At 55.2% G+C, this 15664-nt stretch overlaps 2 protein-coding genes across 6 annotated transcripts in view; one reads left to right on the forward strand and one right to left on the reverse strand.

Moving 5' to 3' along the window:
- Nucleotides 1-11195, forward strand: part of TPCN1 (two pore segment channel 1) — a 75696-nt gene extending 64501 nt beyond the window's left edge. Inside the window, exons 19-28 of the mRNA XM_047761811.1 lie at nucleotides 19-126; nucleotides 1421-1492; nucleotides 2032-2121; nucleotides 3558-3673; nucleotides 4449-4495; nucleotides 5325-5393; nucleotides 5571-5655; nucleotides 6291-6430; nucleotides 6643-6723; nucleotides 8613-11195. Of these exons, the coding sequence (XP_047617767.1) occupies nucleotides 19-126; nucleotides 1421-1492; nucleotides 2032-2121; nucleotides 3558-3673; nucleotides 4449-4495; nucleotides 5325-5393; nucleotides 5571-5655; nucleotides 6291-6430; nucleotides 6643-6723; nucleotides 8613-8732 (928 nt within the window). The 3' untranslated portion in view covers nucleotides 8733-11195. The remainder of the gene's footprint in view (nucleotides 1-18; nucleotides 127-1420; nucleotides 1493-2031; nucleotides 2122-3557; nucleotides 3674-4448; nucleotides 4496-5324; nucleotides 5394-5570; nucleotides 5656-6290; nucleotides 6431-6642; nucleotides 6724-8612) is intronic.
- A 208-nt stretch (nucleotides 11196-11403) lies between these two features.
- Nucleotides 11404-15664, reverse strand: part of SLC8B1 (solute carrier family 8 member B1) — a 34742-nt gene continuing 30481 nt past the window's right edge. For all 5 annotated transcript variants that reach the window (XM_047761817.1, XM_047761812.1, XM_047761814.1 and 2 more), the window contains one exon: nucleotides 11404-12596. In XM_047761817.1, the coding sequence (XP_047617773.1) occupies nucleotides 12316-12596 (281 nt within the window). In that variant the 3' untranslated portion in view covers nucleotides 11404-12315. The remainder of the gene's footprint in view (nucleotides 12597-15664) is intronic.

Here is a 15664-nt window from a genome sequence, read left to right on the forward strand (position 1 = left end):
TCTCCCCCTCCTTCCCAGGTTCGACTTCTCTGTCACAGCATTCGCCTTCCTGGGGCTGCTGGCTCTGGCCTTCAACATGGAGCCCTTCTACTTCATAGTGGTCCTGCGTCCCCTCCAGCTGCTGAGGTGACAGGGCAGGGCTGGGGTTGGGAGTGGTGGGCGGTGGGTGGTGGGGGTGTGCAGAGGGTGCCTTTGGAGTGGTCCAGGGAATGACCAGAAGGAGCCAGGAGGCCCACAGGCTTGGTGTCAGAGGTGGCACGTCCCCTGCTGGAGCATTGGGGGTGGGGGCATTGTCTCCACCTGTGCAGGTGTGCAGACTGCCTGCATCCTTGCATCTGGGGACCAGTTGCCTCTGACTATGGAAAAGAAACATGGCTCAGGTGAACTTGGCCTGTGCTAGTTTGGCTGCACCCACAGAAACCCATGTGTTCAGGGTCATAAACCGGAGTGCCACAGCCTCTGAGGGTCCAAAGAGACTTTGGGGAACCCACCGCACCCCAACCGTGCTTTTCTGGCGTAGTTGCTTGTCAAGAAAAACCCTCACTTGGGAGTTCCCGTCATGGCTCAGTGGTTAACGAACCCAGCTGAGATCCATGAGGTTGCAGGTTTGATCCTTGGCCTCGCTCAGTGGGTTAAGGATCTGGCGTTACCGTGAGCTGTGGTGTAGGTTGCAGACATGGCTTGTATCTCGCATTGCTGTGGCCGTGGTGTAGGCCGGCAGCTACAGCTCCAACTGGACCCCTAGCCTGGGAACCTCCTTATGCTGTGGGTGTGGCCCTAAAAAGACAAAAAGAAAAAAAAAAGAAAAATCCTCACTTGGTCTCAGCTTTCTGCCAGGGACCACTGCAGGATATCAGTAAAAACATGTAGAAAGGCCTGGATGGTGGTGGCCCTTTCTAGTTGGGGATCTCTTGGTGTCCTCAGAAGCTGGTTTTCCTCTAGGATGTCCGGCTACAACCCCACTCACATTTCTCACCCCTTCCCACTCTTCCTGAGAGGCAAGGTGGGGGTGAGGTCGCCCTTTCTTACCCAGGAGGGGCTGCCCCCTCCCCCCTTCTCTGGGGCGCAGCCTTCTCCCCTCTTCCCAGGGTTGGCGCATCATCTCGGGCAAGGCCTCACCCTGCTCTGAGCCTCCTGCTTCATGCGTAAGCCGTGGCGAATAGCCGCTGCACCTCACCCGAGGCCTGCCCGGCACCCCCTCAGGGAGGGGTCTGTCCAGCCCTGTAGGCCTGGCACTGCCACTGTCCCTTCCCAGGGTGCCACTTGCCTGAGCCAGGTGCCAGGCTGGCGGCTCTGAAAGAAGTAGGCGTTTGGGGGCAGAGATGCGCCAGGTCTGTCTGGCCCCTCCTGGAGCTGTGGATGGCGGGGCTGCGGCCACGCCCGGCACTTATAAGTGGCCTGGCCCTCTTTTCTCCCTCAGGTTGTTTAAATTGAAGAAGCGTTACCGCAACGTGCTGGACACCATGTTTGAGTTGCTGCCCCGCATGGCCAGGTACTGCCCTGCCTCTTGGCCCCCAGGGCCAGGTGTCGTGAAGCTTGTGCCCGCCTCGGGGAGGGCCGCTGGGTGGTCGTGGGAGGGCGAGGAGGAGTCCCGGAAAGGATGGAAATCGAGGGTCTGACAGGTCTTCACGGAGACCGAGCTCTCCTGACCACCAAGGGTCTCCCTGGCTCCACTTTTCTCCACTGACCTGTCTGAAATATTTAGTAGGGAGGGCAGGGAGCTGTCAACTCACTCACCACCTGTGTCTACGTTCACAGGTAAGGGTCACCTGTGAGTCTACCTTCACAGGTAAGGGGTGAATCGCTGGTAGAGGGGCGTCTGGTACTAGAGTCCTGATGCGCACCGTTTTTGACCCCAGACCTGAGTCACGAGGCCCCTCCCCTGCAGGCACTTTCCAGCTGGTGGACCCGGCTAGGGGCATGCCTCTCCAGCGGTCAGCGCAGGGGTCTCAGGAGGCCGGGGCTGCCGGGCGAGCTGGCCTCTCCTGCCCGGCCCTCCATCACCCTCTCCCTTCTGCCCCTCCTCCCCAGCCTGGGCCTCACCCTGCTCACCTTTTACTACTCCTTCGCCATCGTGGGCATGGAATTCTTCTGCGGAATCCTCTACCCCAACTGCTGCAAGTGAGTACGCATCGGGGCCCCCAGCCCTAGGGAGCCAGCCTTTCCAGAGCAGCTGAGCCAGGACTGGCACACTGACCTCTGAGCCCTCGGCCCTCGGCCTCAGGGTCCTTGGGAACCTGCTTCTCCAAGCCGCAGCGCCCTTTAATTAATAATTAATTTAATTAAAATAAATTGATTTAATTAATAGGCTCTGCTCCCAGGGCCTATTAATTCAGTCAGTAGCTAGGGGAGGGGCCTGGAAGCAGAGGGGCCTCTGTCGTGAGGACATCTGAGCACATTGCCTGATCCCCTGGGCAGGGACTCGGAGCCAATCTCCAACCAGCCTCCATCACCTCACCCTCTCCCTCTGTCCTAAGCCCTCACGGTGAAATCCCAGTGCTCTCCCATTCAATCTCCATCAGGCATTCTCTTTATTTTATTTTATTTTATTTATTTATTTATTTATTTTTAGAGCTGCACCTGTGGCATATGGAGGTTCCCAGGCTACGGGTCTAATTGGAGCTGTAGCCACCGGCTTACTCCAGAGCCACAGCCACGCCAGATCCAAGCCTCGTCTGCGACCTACACAACTCACAGCAACGCTGGATCCTTAACCCACTGAGCAAGGCCAGGGATCGAACCTGCAACCTCATGGTTCCTAGTCGGATTCATTTCCACCGCACCACCATGGGAACTCCCAGTGTTCTTTTCAAATTGGTCCTCATGGCCTCAGGCGCTGATGAAGTTCCCAGATACTCGGGTCGCTGCTTTGAGTGCCGGGCTGAGCTCAACCCTATAGCAGTGGGTCCCAGACCTTCAGGCACCAGGGCAACTGCTGCTGTAAAGTGCAGACTCCAAACCCTACCCTATGTGGCTGACACAGGGCAGAGGTCCAGGACTCTGCCTTCTGAACAGGCTCCCAGGGGGCCCAAGGACCAGACTTGTCAAAACATCGGCGCGAATGCAGCAGCCACAGAGGGTTGTAAGGAACATAGAAAATAAGCTCTCAGGACAGGGGCAACCGATCAGAACAGGAAAGAACTCTCAGGCCCCGTGCTGGGGAAAGCCCCATGCGGAGCGGACCCTCTCCGGGGTTGCTGTTGGCACCCGGCCTCCAGGCAAATCCCAGACTGGTGGGGGCGGCTGTCCAGAGGAGGCTCTGCCACCCCCACCTCACCCCCCAACCCCAGCACCTCCCTTGGGCCGCTGAGAGGAAGAAGGCCTGGCTGGCAGCAGAGAGATGCCCAGTGGAACTGGATGGGGGAGGCAGCAAGTCTGGGGGTTTCCACCAGGATCGTGGGGGCTCCCCTCGAGTCAGGAAGATGGGTAAGAGCACTGGCCTGGGGGCCGGGCCAGGACCGACACTCCCCGGCTAGACCTCAGTTTGGTTAAACTTTCTGTCCTCTGTCGAGGTGACCCTTGTGACTTCCCCTTCCACCCCCTGTCCCCCTGGCCAGCACGAGCACCGTGGCAGATGCCTACCGCTGGCTCAATCGCACCATGGGCAACAGGACCGTCGTAGAGGAAGGTTACTACTATCTTAATAACTTTGACAACATCCTGAACAGCTTCGGTGAGTGCAGGAACCCCGGGCAGGCGTGCCGCCTTTGTCGCCACAGGTCCCAGGTGGGGTGGGTAGAGCTGTCCGAGGCCTCCACTCCCAAGCTCTTTGCCACACTTCCTCGAGTCCTCTCCGGCCCTGATGGAGGTTTGCCTGGCTTCGGGGTACAGGCCAGGCCCCAGGGCTCACGTGGCCACCAGGTTTTACTGCTTTTCCCATCGCTTGTTCAGCGTTGGGAAGCAGAACTTCCTGCTTGGCTGGGAGAGGGTGCAGCCTGATGCTAGGGAACCTCCCTCTGTCATACCCTACAGTCACAGGATGGGACCCAGCCATGCCAGCCGGCCACAGTGCCCTGCATGACCTGGGCCAGGCCCACAGAGAGAGCTCTGCTTCTCGGTTCCATGGAGAGGCTGGGAGGCCGGGGGCACGGAGGGAAGGGGTCCTTCCAGTCACAGCTTCTCAAGAGGAAGGGACCTCCCCCCCATGATACCCCAGATCTACACCGAGGAAGGTCTGGGGGCTCTTGATCCAGTATCCCCACCCAGCCCTGGTCCATCATGAGCCGCTGAGGCAAGGGATGTGCCTTTTGGGGGGCAGGCCAAGATGGCAGCACTCCCTGGAAGGCGGGCGCCCAGGGATGGGCCTGGGCTGCTCTTTCTGGAGCTCATAGCTCAAGTGGACAGACAGGTGCACAGCCCCCAGGATAGGTGGAGAGAGGCCACCTGAAACTCACTTTGTGAAAGCAGGTGTGATCGAGACATGTCTGTTTCTTTCTTCCTTTTGGCAGTGACCTTGTTTGAGCTGACAGTTGTCAACAACTGGTACATCATCATGGTAAGGGCCACCGTCAGCTCCTGGGGGCATCTTTCCACCGCTCTCTGAGGCCAGCCTTGGCTCTCCCCTTGTCCAGCATGGGGTGCATTGGTCTCCCCATTCCCCACGGGGGGCAGGGTTCTCCGGGGAGGCCACAGTATGGCCTGAGTCCCAGGAGCCGCCCTGTCCACCCAACCCCTAGCAGCCAGGAGAGGCCATTTAGCCTCTGGGTCTCTGTCCTTCTGCCACCTCTGTGGGAGAAACTTTTCAATCAAGAAACAGGGTGGCAGGGTTGGTTGGTGGTTCTTTTTCCCCATCCTTAGACTCTTCCAAAGGCTGTCCTGCACTGTTCGTCCTGGGGACCGTCAGGCCTTAGGAGCACAAAGGAATTTTGAGGCCCACGGGAGTGAGTCCCCCTCCTTTGTCCCCCCAAGGGAAGGCAAAGCGGGAGAGGTCTCTAAAGAGCAGGGGGAAAAAAAAAAAAAAAAAAATGGAGTTCCCGTCGTGGCGCAGTGGTTAACGAATCCGACTAGGAACCATGAGGTTGCGGGTTCGGTCCCTGGCCTTGCTCAGTGGGTTAACGATCCGGCGTTGCCGTGAGCTGTGGTGTAGGTTGCAGACGCGGGATGCGGCTCGGATCCCGCGTTGCTGTGGCTCTGGCATAGGCCGGTGGCTACAGGTCAGATTAGACCCCTAGCCTGGGAACCTCCATATGCCGCAGGAGCGGCCCAAGAAATAGCAAAAAGACAAAAAAAAAAAAAAATAGCAGGGGCCTCTCTGTGGCCCCCGTAGACGGTGACCGGGCCCCGCCCCAGGCGCTTGCCCACTGCCTGCTCCCCTCCCCCTCCAGGAAGGCGTCACCTCTCAGACCTCACACTGGAGCCGCCTCTACTTCATGACCTTCTACATCGTGACCATGGTAGGTCTGAGCTGCAGGGCGCCCCATCTCCCATCTTCAAAGCCTCCAGCCATCCCCACTCCCTGGGTGGCAGCTCAGGGAGCAGGGGCTAGGGACACATCTGACCAGGCTCTGGGGCCGCACAGCAGCTCCCCGCCACGCCCTCCTCTCTCTTCCCCCTTCTCTGTGCCTGGCCAGGTGGTGATGACAATCATCGTCGCCTTCATCCTCGAAGCCTTCGTCTTCCGAATGAACTACAGCCGCAAGAACCAGGACTCGGAAGGTCCGTGCGAGCGTCGGGGGGCATGTGCTGCCTGCTGCTCGTGTGTCTGTCCAGCGGTCAGCTTTTTAGCTGTCCAGTCTTCTGGCCATTCAGCTTGCCCATCGGACTCATCTTTCTAGATCTCTTAGTTGCACTGATGTTTTAAAATATTTAATGACAGAAAAATGCTTTGAGTTCATTTTAAAAATCAAAACAATGAATGACAGAGATCAAGAAAAATCACAGGCAGCTTGACAATCCAGCTTTAATAACTTCCTCCCTTTTTCCGGATTGCATAGCTTTCTGCGTACTGAGCCTTTATTCTTTCCAGATTCTCCATCAAAACAGCCAAATCCCATTTACTCCTTGTTTCCAAATCTCTATCCTCTCAGAGCACCCGATCACTTTCTCTTTGCTCAGAGCCCCTCTCTTGAAACCCTCTGTCCCCTGTAAGCTGCTGGCCTGACCAGTGCCCCTGACATCCCTAGCAGTGGGTGTATGTTGGGGGGGAGGGTTGGGAGGGTGCGTGTCGTGCTGAGCCAGCGTTTTACTTGGAGAGGGAACCTTTAGCAGCAGGGAGGATGGCTAAACCAGACCAAGCCAGAGTGGGGGCTCTGAACCCAGGCTCCTTCCCACCGCCACCCTCCCTGCTGCAGTTGACGGCGGCATCACCCTGGAGAAGGAACTCTCCAAAGATGAGCTGGTTGCTGTCCTGAAGCTCTACCGAGAAGCACGGGGAGCCACCTCGGACATCACGCAGCTACTCAAGATCCTTTCCCAGATGGAGAGATACGAGGTGGGAGAGGCAGGGTCTCATCCTATGGGGGTGGCAGGTCATAGCTTAGTGCAGTCCCTCCCCCACTGCCCATCCCCTCAGGTCTTGGGTGACACTTCTTAGGGGGTGGAACACCAATGCACAAGCCAGAGGAGCAGGTGGGGCCCACCAAGGCCTGGCGCCAGGGCTCTGCCTCGGGCCAGTCCCTGAAGCCTTTTTCCATTCCTGTCCAGCAAAATGCCCTGGTGTTTCTGGGACGGAGGTCAAGGACCAAAAGCGATCTGAGCCTAAAGATGTACCAAGAGGAGATTCAGGTAAGAGCACCCCTGACCTTGCTGCTGGGACAGTGGTCCTCCCCACTGCTGAGCGGGGGCTCCTCTCCGGTCGCCATCTTCAGTTGTTAGGGGAGCTGTGCAGTCGGCCATGGGGACCACTACTGGTGGTGCCTGGGACTCAGGTGGGGTTGGGGGGCTTTAGGGTTCAGCCTTGAACCCTTGAAGTGTTTCCCAATGCAGGCAGCCCCCCTGTCCAGTTTTACACAAGTCACTGAACCTCATCTCATGCTCCTACTCTGAGCCAGAACCACAAAGAAAACAGGAGCCATACTGGGCAGGGGGAGCGTGGGGCCCCTGGCCAGCTGGCCAGGACCAGCCTCTTCAAAGAGGGTGGCCCTTCCCACGTCCGACCAAACGCTGCTCCATAGGAGCAAGGGCCCGCTGTGCCTCTTAAGGGTAAAGTCAAATATGTTGTTTTGCAAAATCTCCCCGTCTTTCCACTTTGGCAGCTGAGTGAAGTAGTTTACAAAGCACCATGTGGCTGGCACTCTGCACTCCAGACGGAGCCTACGGACCATGGGCCACCTGTCTGTTCAGGGTCCCTCGCCAGCCATTGAGCCTATGCTGGTTGCAGGCTGGACCCTTGTTTCCCTGGGACAGGGAGGACCAGTGTCCATGCCCAAAAGGCTGCAGTCCCTTCACGTGACTCGCACATTCTCTATGAAAACACAAGGGGTGTGGGCAGATACCTGGGACTCCCTGCACTTGGTGTCACAGATAAAGGAACTACTCTGAGCTTTGGTGTCATAAAACCTGGGTTGATTCCAGGCTCTGTAACCTTGGGCAAGTCACTCAGCCCACCCACACCTGCAAAAGGGGGACAGTCAGTCCCTGCCTCACAAAGCAGAGGATGTGATGGCACTGGATGTGAGCTCAGGCGCTGTCCTGGCCTCTCCCTGTCCGCCCATGCCCAGCCTCAGCTTCCCCGTCTGTATAAAGAGGGGGCACAGAACTAGGCCACCTCAATATTTTTTAAACTCTAAAGTTTGCGATTTCGACTCTTTAAAAACCTAGGGCTAATTTTTTCAATTTCTTTATTACCTGGGAGTTCCCGCTGTGCCTTAGCAGTTAATGAGCCTAACTAGCATCCATGAGGACACAGGTTCAATCTCTGGCCTCGCTCAGTAGGTTAAGGATCTGATGTTGCCGTGAGCTGTGGTGTAGGTCGTAGATACATCTCAGATCCTGCATTGCTGTGGCTGTGGTGTAGGCCAGCGGCTGCAGCTCCAATTTGACCCTTAGCCTGGGAACCTCCATATGCCATGGGTGCAGCCCTAAAAAGACCAAAAAGACAAAAAAATAATTTCTCAATTACCTGAATACCTCCATCCCTAAAGATGTCAGATAATATAAATAATAATAATAATAATCTTAGGTGAGTGAACTGTTTGGTTTTTTTCCAAATGCCCTCGCAGCCTGTTTGAAGGGCAGCAAAAGCAATGAGGGAGCTGGGAGAGACACACAGGCCTCGTACAACTTTAAACAACCCTTGAGCATCAGCTGTCCCGGGGGTAAAATGAGGATACAGTTTCTGTCCAGCTCGAAAGGGATAACTCAGGGAGTCGGGATCCTCCCTTTATGAACAACCCAGACTGTGTTCACAGAGGTGCTGATTACTACCTTGACAAGGAAGTTTGCAAACCAAATTCAAAAGGGAACAATGGCACCATAATTTTTCTATTTAGGGCCATATTCAGGTGTGGGCATGAGGGGCTGTTTGGTCCCAGCTGGTTGGGACTGGCGGCCCTGCCTCCTTGGCTGAGGCTTCCTCCTGCTGCCCACTGTGTGCTGGGCGGGGGTCACAGCCCTGCCCAGCGTGGGTGGTCCCATCAGGCTGCGCTCAGCACCCTGTCTGCTCTCTGCTTTAGGAGTGGTACGAGGAACATGCCCAGAAGCAGGAAGAACAGCAGCGACAGCTCAGCGGCTGTGTGGTCCCCACCACCCAGCAGCCTCCAGGCAGCCGCCAGCGCTCCCAGACCATCACCTAACTCTAGCCTGCAAAAGCCATCTCTTCTATGCAATAACACAATAGTATTATTTTACTACGATGTATCAAAATAATGTGTGTGTATATGTATGTATAGCAAATATTATATATATATATACACATATTCATATATATGCACATATTTATATGTAGAAGAAAAGACAGACGAGTTGGGGTTGGCTTTTAACTACCTTGCCCTGTTAACCCCAGAAATCAATTTCATTTGGGGACGGGGGTCAGGCCACTAGGAGCTCTTCTTAACATGGAAAGCTCCAGAAGGCCCCTTCACCAGAGCACTTGAATAGATTCTGCTGGTCTCTGCAGGGCTTGCCTTCAAAGTAGGCCAGCGTCCCCAAGCCAGATCCACACCGTCTTCCTGACGCTGCTTCCAGAACCTGCCCCAGCTGACAGCTAGCTTCCCCACTAACCTGCCCTGCAGCCCAGGTCCCTGGGTTTCTGTGTCCTGCTTTGGGGACAAAGCCACTTAGGAAGGAAAGAGCCCACATCTTCGGGTTGGCATTTCTCTCTCTGTGATAATGTCATAGGGCATACCTGGCACCTACCAGAACAAGTAATCCAGGGCTGTGGTTATTCCACATGGTCAGATCTCAGTACTGGGCAGCAAGAGATGCTGTGTCCCGGCTCCACGAGCCTTCTCGCCCACCCTTCTTTTGGTTTCAGCCCTTGTTGCTGAAAATCCTCCTGAAATGGTTTTTGGACTCACAGCCCAGCGGGAGGAGGAGAATAGGCAAGAGGCCAGGCCAATGGCTCCCTCCCTGAAATGGGCTTTCTCCTTAAATCCCTTTGCCTTGGGATTGTCCTGTTCAAGCAAAAAGACATTTTGGTTAATTCAGGATTCTGCTAAAGCCAATAGCAGGTCCTTGGTGTGTGTGTATTTGCTGGAAACGGGAACAAAGCGTTGACGCTGACCGCAGGCCATCCACACTGCCCTGTGGCTGAACCTGTCGGTCCCCTTGGCCAGCTCCCCGCCTCACCTTGAGCAGCCCCCTCCTTGGACTTGACCACTCCTGGGAGTGGGTTCAGGTGGCCTTTCGGTTGCCCAAGTTCCCCAGGGGCCTCAGGGGAGTGCTCCGAGATCGGTGTGTGATCAGGAAAGGGCTGCTGCTTGAATCCACAGCAGGCTGTCGGGGTTGGCCGCCCTGGTGAGTGGTGCTGGTGGTGGCAGTGGCAGCAGGGTAAGCAGAGGGGGCTGTGGCTCAGCTCCTCTAGGCTGCAAGCCGAGCAGGGGGCAGGGAGGGAGCAGAGGGCAGGGGACGCAGCCCCCACTGGCCATCCTGTCCCAACCCCAGCTTTGAGCTGCCTTCTCTGCCTCTGTGACTTAGGAAGGAGGAACAGGCGGGCTGACTCCCCCTCGCTGTATCCTCTTCCCAAACAGACAGGGTCCCCCCCATCTCCACTCCAGACTGCAGCCTCAGAGGGGTGATCCTGGAGCCAGCACAGCACAGCTCTGCCCCTTACCAGGGGAGAGGTAGTGGGCATTTTCGTTTTTAAAGCACAGCCCTTGGGGGAGACAACAAATCATTAAGAACCACTGAGATTCCCAAAGGGAACCAGGACTGGACTTTGTCCTCTGTCTCAGGAGGGCCAGCAGCCATGGGGGCAGCTCGGCACCAGGGCCAGAACCCCATCCCCTCTCCAGAGAAGGAACTTTATTTGCACAACTGGGTGCCTTTTAGCCTTTGTGTACTGAAATGGGCATTTCGGAAGCAGGAATCCGGGGGCGGCCTCTAGAGAAGTGCGTGAGTCCCCAACCTCAGCGCCTTGTTCTCATCCCTTCCTTTGCCCGTAGGAGGCTGAAACCTGGGAGGGGTGCCAGAGAGATTGAGTTCATCCTCTCCCACGTTGGGAGGGAAGGGTGGGATCTCTCCCAGGCCTTCCAACGCTGTCCTGAGAAAGGATCTGTTTCTAGCCAGGGATGAGACGAAGACCAAGTGGCAGCAGTGCTGATGGACCAGACTCCAGCCACCGGCGGGAGTCCCCATCACTGAGCCTAAAGACAGCTGCCCTCGAGGGGTCACTGGGTGGGAGCCTCCTCAGGTTCACCCTGCAACTTGCACACAGGCCGGCGAGCAGGAAACAGGTGTCCCCCAGGGCTGTGAGCTCTGTGGGACCCCGGGATGTCCAGCCCAGCGGCCCTCTCGCCTTCCACATCAACTGAATGAAACCAAGGTGAGACTCACGACTTGCTCTGGGTCACACTACCCAGCAGTGGCAGCGATGGCCCTATGCCCCTGCCCCACTTTAGAGGGGATGCCATCTGGCCCCTCCTCCTTGCTTCCCTCCCACCCCCCCGCCCCAGCCTTACTCCACACCACGCGACAATCATTTTGTACAGATAGCAGGAGTGACGCTGTAAGGTTTTGTACATCAGTGATTTGTTACCTAGAAAACCCACCATGGCTCCAGATTTCTGGCATATTAATAAAAGAGTCTCTGCTTTGTACATGTGCCTGCTGCCTCATACCTTCCACCAGGCCCTTCGGGGGCTTCCAAGACCAGAGGGAAGAAGGAGAGGACCCAGCCGGGGCCGTTCTCAACCCCGCTCAGCCCTTCCACAAAGCCCAGATCTGTCAGGCCCAAGGGCCTTTGGCTCTGGACCCAACCGCTCATCACCTGGCCCAGGTTAAGAACTGATAACAGTTGAGAGTATGTTCTTTTCTGCATATTTGAAATATTTAATTTTTTCATTGGAAAAAGACAGTTGAATCCCTTTACTGCTGGCATTAAGGCATCAAGCAAATGCAAGAGCTGCAATATTGCAAAGGCGGGTCACAGACTGACATCAGGAAGGCACTATGGGGCGCTCACCACCCCTCCCAGGAGCTTGCAGGCCTGGGGACCCCAGCCCAGGGCTCCCCTGAGGTAGGCACAGGGCACGGACTAACTCCTGTTTTGCAGCTGGGGAAACCTCTGAAGCCAGCAGACACTTCTAGAGGCAGAGTCTAGAGCTGTGCCGTCTGATATGGCAGCCACTAATGGGCCAGTACCATGGCTGCTGTTTTGGAGCAATATATATTATCCCTGATTTCACCTTTTGCATTTGGCTTTATTAACATGACGACTAGAAGATTCAAAATCAGGCATGTGTCTCACATTCTACTTCTGTTGGACAGTGTGGCTCTAGAACTAAGCCCGTGGCAGCCCAAGGCCCACCGCACACAAGATGTTCTGTCTGCCGGGTCCAAGTCAGCCTGACTCCCTAAACTCGGGTTTGGCAGCCCTTTGAGCCCTGAGAAGAGGCAGGAAGGCAGCGAGGGGTGACTAGGGGGAGGTGCCGGGGCCTCTGGCCCTGAGCTCTTTGGAGTCTTCCAATCCCAGCCTGGAAGGTGCCCAGTCATCCCCTCCGCCCCAGACCCCAACTTTCAAGAGGGGCTCTGGAGATAACGCAGCAAGTCTTCTACGTTTTGTTTGGAAGTTTGTCCACAGGGAGGCCCAGCCTCCACAGTCCCAGAAACAAGGTTTAGCCATGCTCGCTATACACTTCGGCGACTGGAAGCTCTGGCAGAGAGCGTGGCCCCGCAGAGCCCACACCATGTTCACCGCCACGCACGGCCAGGCGGGCCCTACTGAAGGCGCCTCATCCTCCATTCTCGCCCCCTGAAGTTACACTTCCCGACCAGCAGGCGGACCCCCGCCACAGCGTCACTCACACACTTTTCAAGTGAATCACTCCAAATTCGGTGAGCAGGGCCACGACGAGGAAAGTCAAGTAGAAGAGGAGCAGGCAGCAGCCGTAGACTTTGTTCAGCTGGAAGCACTGCAGCGGGACCGAGACCAGGGAACAGACGAGGCTGAGGCCCAGGGCACCGGCCAGAACCCACACCAACAGTCCATCCGGCTCCAGCTGCGGAGGGGAGACCGGGAGAGAGGCTGGGTCACTGCAACCAACGGTCAAGTCCATGTTTGAGGGCCCCTTGTTAGGGGCCAGGGAGGGACTTTTGGAAGTAAGATGTTATAAGCCACCTAGTATGCAGTAATTTGTCATGACAGCCCTAGGATATGTTTTTTATACACACACACACACACACACTACATGCAGTTGTTGAAAAATTCCCCAGCAATACAGAAGAGTAAAAGCAAGTAAAATTGCGCCCTCCCCACCTCTCCCCGCTCCAGACTTAGCATCTATCTAACATACATGGAAAACTTAATCCTAGGTACTCCCCTACGTATGTGACACTCACCATGGTGTTTTATCTCCCTGTCACTCAGTCCTAAGGGGACTGAGATGAGTGTCACCAATCCACAGTGGAAGAAACCAAGTACAGCTGACCCTTGAACAGCACTGCTTTGAACTGCATGGGTCCGCTTGTATGCAGACCCATGTACTATAGTACCTGGTTTTGCTGGGGCTTTTTTAGGGCCGCACCTGATGCAAATAGAAGTTCCCAGGCTAGGGGTCAAATCAGAGCTGCAGCTGCCAGCCTGCACCACAGCTGCAGCAACACTGGATGCAAGCCACATCTGTGACCCACACTGCAGCTTGTGGCAATGCTGGATCCTTAGCCCACCAAGTGAGGCCAGGGATCAAACCCACATCCTTGTGGATTCTAGTCGGGTTCTTAACTCCCTGAGTCACAATGGGAACTACCTGTATTTTCATTTCACAGTCTTTTAAGCACGGGGGAAAAGTTTGTGTTCAATGAGAGATGTGGAATCAGAAGAGCTAGGGTTTGAGTCATGATTCTATCCAAACTGTTTCAGCCTCCTGCCCCTGGGCAAGTCATTTATCAATTCCTTTGCTTTTGAGGCAAAGATAGCAGTATGCAGATTTGTGACGGCGAGGGAAAGTCAGTGCCCCCGTTCCCATATTGTTCAAGGATCAACAGTAGTAGGTGACAGAACCCAAATCCAAGGTCCAAGCTCTTACACTCCCCTGTCGACAGTTCTACACACAGATGTGTGGGTACACACATGTACACAGAGGCCTGTCCATCTGAAATCAGAGAGAGGATCACAGTCGGCACCTGTTTAAGAGCAACCTGTTTTTCAGCCAACAGTACACCATGGACATCCTTCTATGATGAGCTCTCAGGAGGCCTGCCTTACGCAATTACCAGCAGGAGCATTTCCTAAACTCAGCACAAAGGCGGTGGAATGCAGACACAGACACACAGACACACACACACTCCATGGGGAGCCAAAGAAAACAGGGCCCTCAGGGGGCCAACCCTAAAGCCTAATCATCTGGAGCTGCCTGAGAAGGGAGAAGGAAAGGAACCTACTAAACCCACGAAGAGCATAAACAAAATGTGCAGACGGAGGGTGTTTACCCTTTAAAAAGCAAACTTTTCAGGCAGTAAGTAGCTATTGGCTTATGGGTGTGGCCACTGTGAAAGGCTGGCCCTGCTGCCAGTTAAAGACACGAGTCAGGAGTCTATTCAAGGACAGCAGCCTCTTAGAGGAAGAGGTGGGAAACTTTGTTCCCACTAAAGACATCATTCGGCCTCACATTCCAAGGGCTTTCAACACGCTAAGCATTAAAACCATCCCCTGGGCCACATCCTCCCTTCTATCTTCCTCTTTTCCCAGGTTTGGCTTCTGAAGCCAAGTCCTTGGGAATCCAAACTTGGGGCCCGAATCTGGTTGAATCTGCCTTGCACCCAGGGCTGTTTGCCCTGCACACTATTTCCACAGAGAAAAGTTCACCTAGGAATTGCAATTTCTTCTCATCTAGAAGGGCTGGACTATCAGTCCACCCAGGCCCCCACCTGAATCATCCACATGGTTCCAATACCTGCCTGGCCCCCCACCCAGAGAAGTATTTGTTTTCAACCTTATTGGAGGGAGTTCCCGTTGTGGCGCAGTGGTTAGTGAATCTGACTAGGAACCATGAGGTTGAAGGCTTGATCCCTGGCCTCACTCAGTGGGTTAAGGATCCGGCGTTGCCGTGAGCTGTGGTATAGGTCACAGACATGGCACAGCTGTGGCTGTGGCTTAGGCTGGTGGCTACAGCTCCAATTAGACCCCTAGCCTGGGAACCTCCATATGCTGCAGGTGCGGCCCTAGAAGACAACAACAAAAAAAAACAAACCTTATTGGAAAAAGTGTTTCTCAAGTTTCCTAACCTCCATCAGTGCCCACAGAGTGTATTCATGGTGGCTTAATGGTAACAAACCCAACTAGCATAGATAGAACTCAGGTTCAATCCCTGGCCTTGCTCAGTGGGTTGAGCATCCGGCATTGCTGTGAGCTGTGGTGTAGCTCTCAGATGCAGCTTGGATCCTGTGTTGCGAAGACTCAGGTTCAATTCCTGGCCTTGCTCGGTGGGTTGGGGATCTGGCATTGCTGTGGCTGTGGTGTAGGCCAGCAGCTGCAGTTCTAATTTGACCCCTAGCCTGGGAACCTCCATATGCCATGGGTGTGGCCCTTTTAAAAAATGCAGATTTCCAGGCGTTCCCCCTGTGGTGCAGTGGGATCAGTGGCATCTCTAGAGCCCTGGAACACAGATTCAATCCCCCAGTCCAGCACAGTAGGTTAAGGATCCAGTGATGCCGAAGCTGTGGCATCAGTTGCAACTGTGGCTCAGATCTGATCCCTGGCCTGGGAACTCTATATGCTGTGGGGTGACAAAACAGAACAAAACAAAAAAAAGATGCATGTTTCCAGCCCCCAGCCCCCTGAAATGCCAGGTCAGGAGGTCTTGTGCACCCCCAGGAAATCCCTGGGTGCCCTTGAACCCACAGAACCATTGCTGCTCAGTGCATTTCAGAACCTTCTCCAAATCTATGGAGCTCCCTGCTTCTGGGGGCTGTCGCCCACATTCTCTCATCCCAACTTGTCCTCTCTGAGCAGTTGTGGGATAAGGTGTTCAGCCTGGCCCTTACATCATCTACACTTATCCAGGAAGCTTGTTGCGAGGGGGATATCAACCCCATTTCACAGGTGAGAAAACTGAGGCTCAGAGACCCT

Source organism: Phacochoerus africanus, chromosome 15 (assembly GCF_016906955.1).
Source record: "Phacochoerus africanus isolate WHEZ1 chromosome 15, ROS_Pafr_v1, whole genome shotgun sequence".
NCBI lineage: Eukaryota > Metazoa > Chordata > Mammalia > Artiodactyla > Suidae > Phacochoerus > Phacochoerus africanus.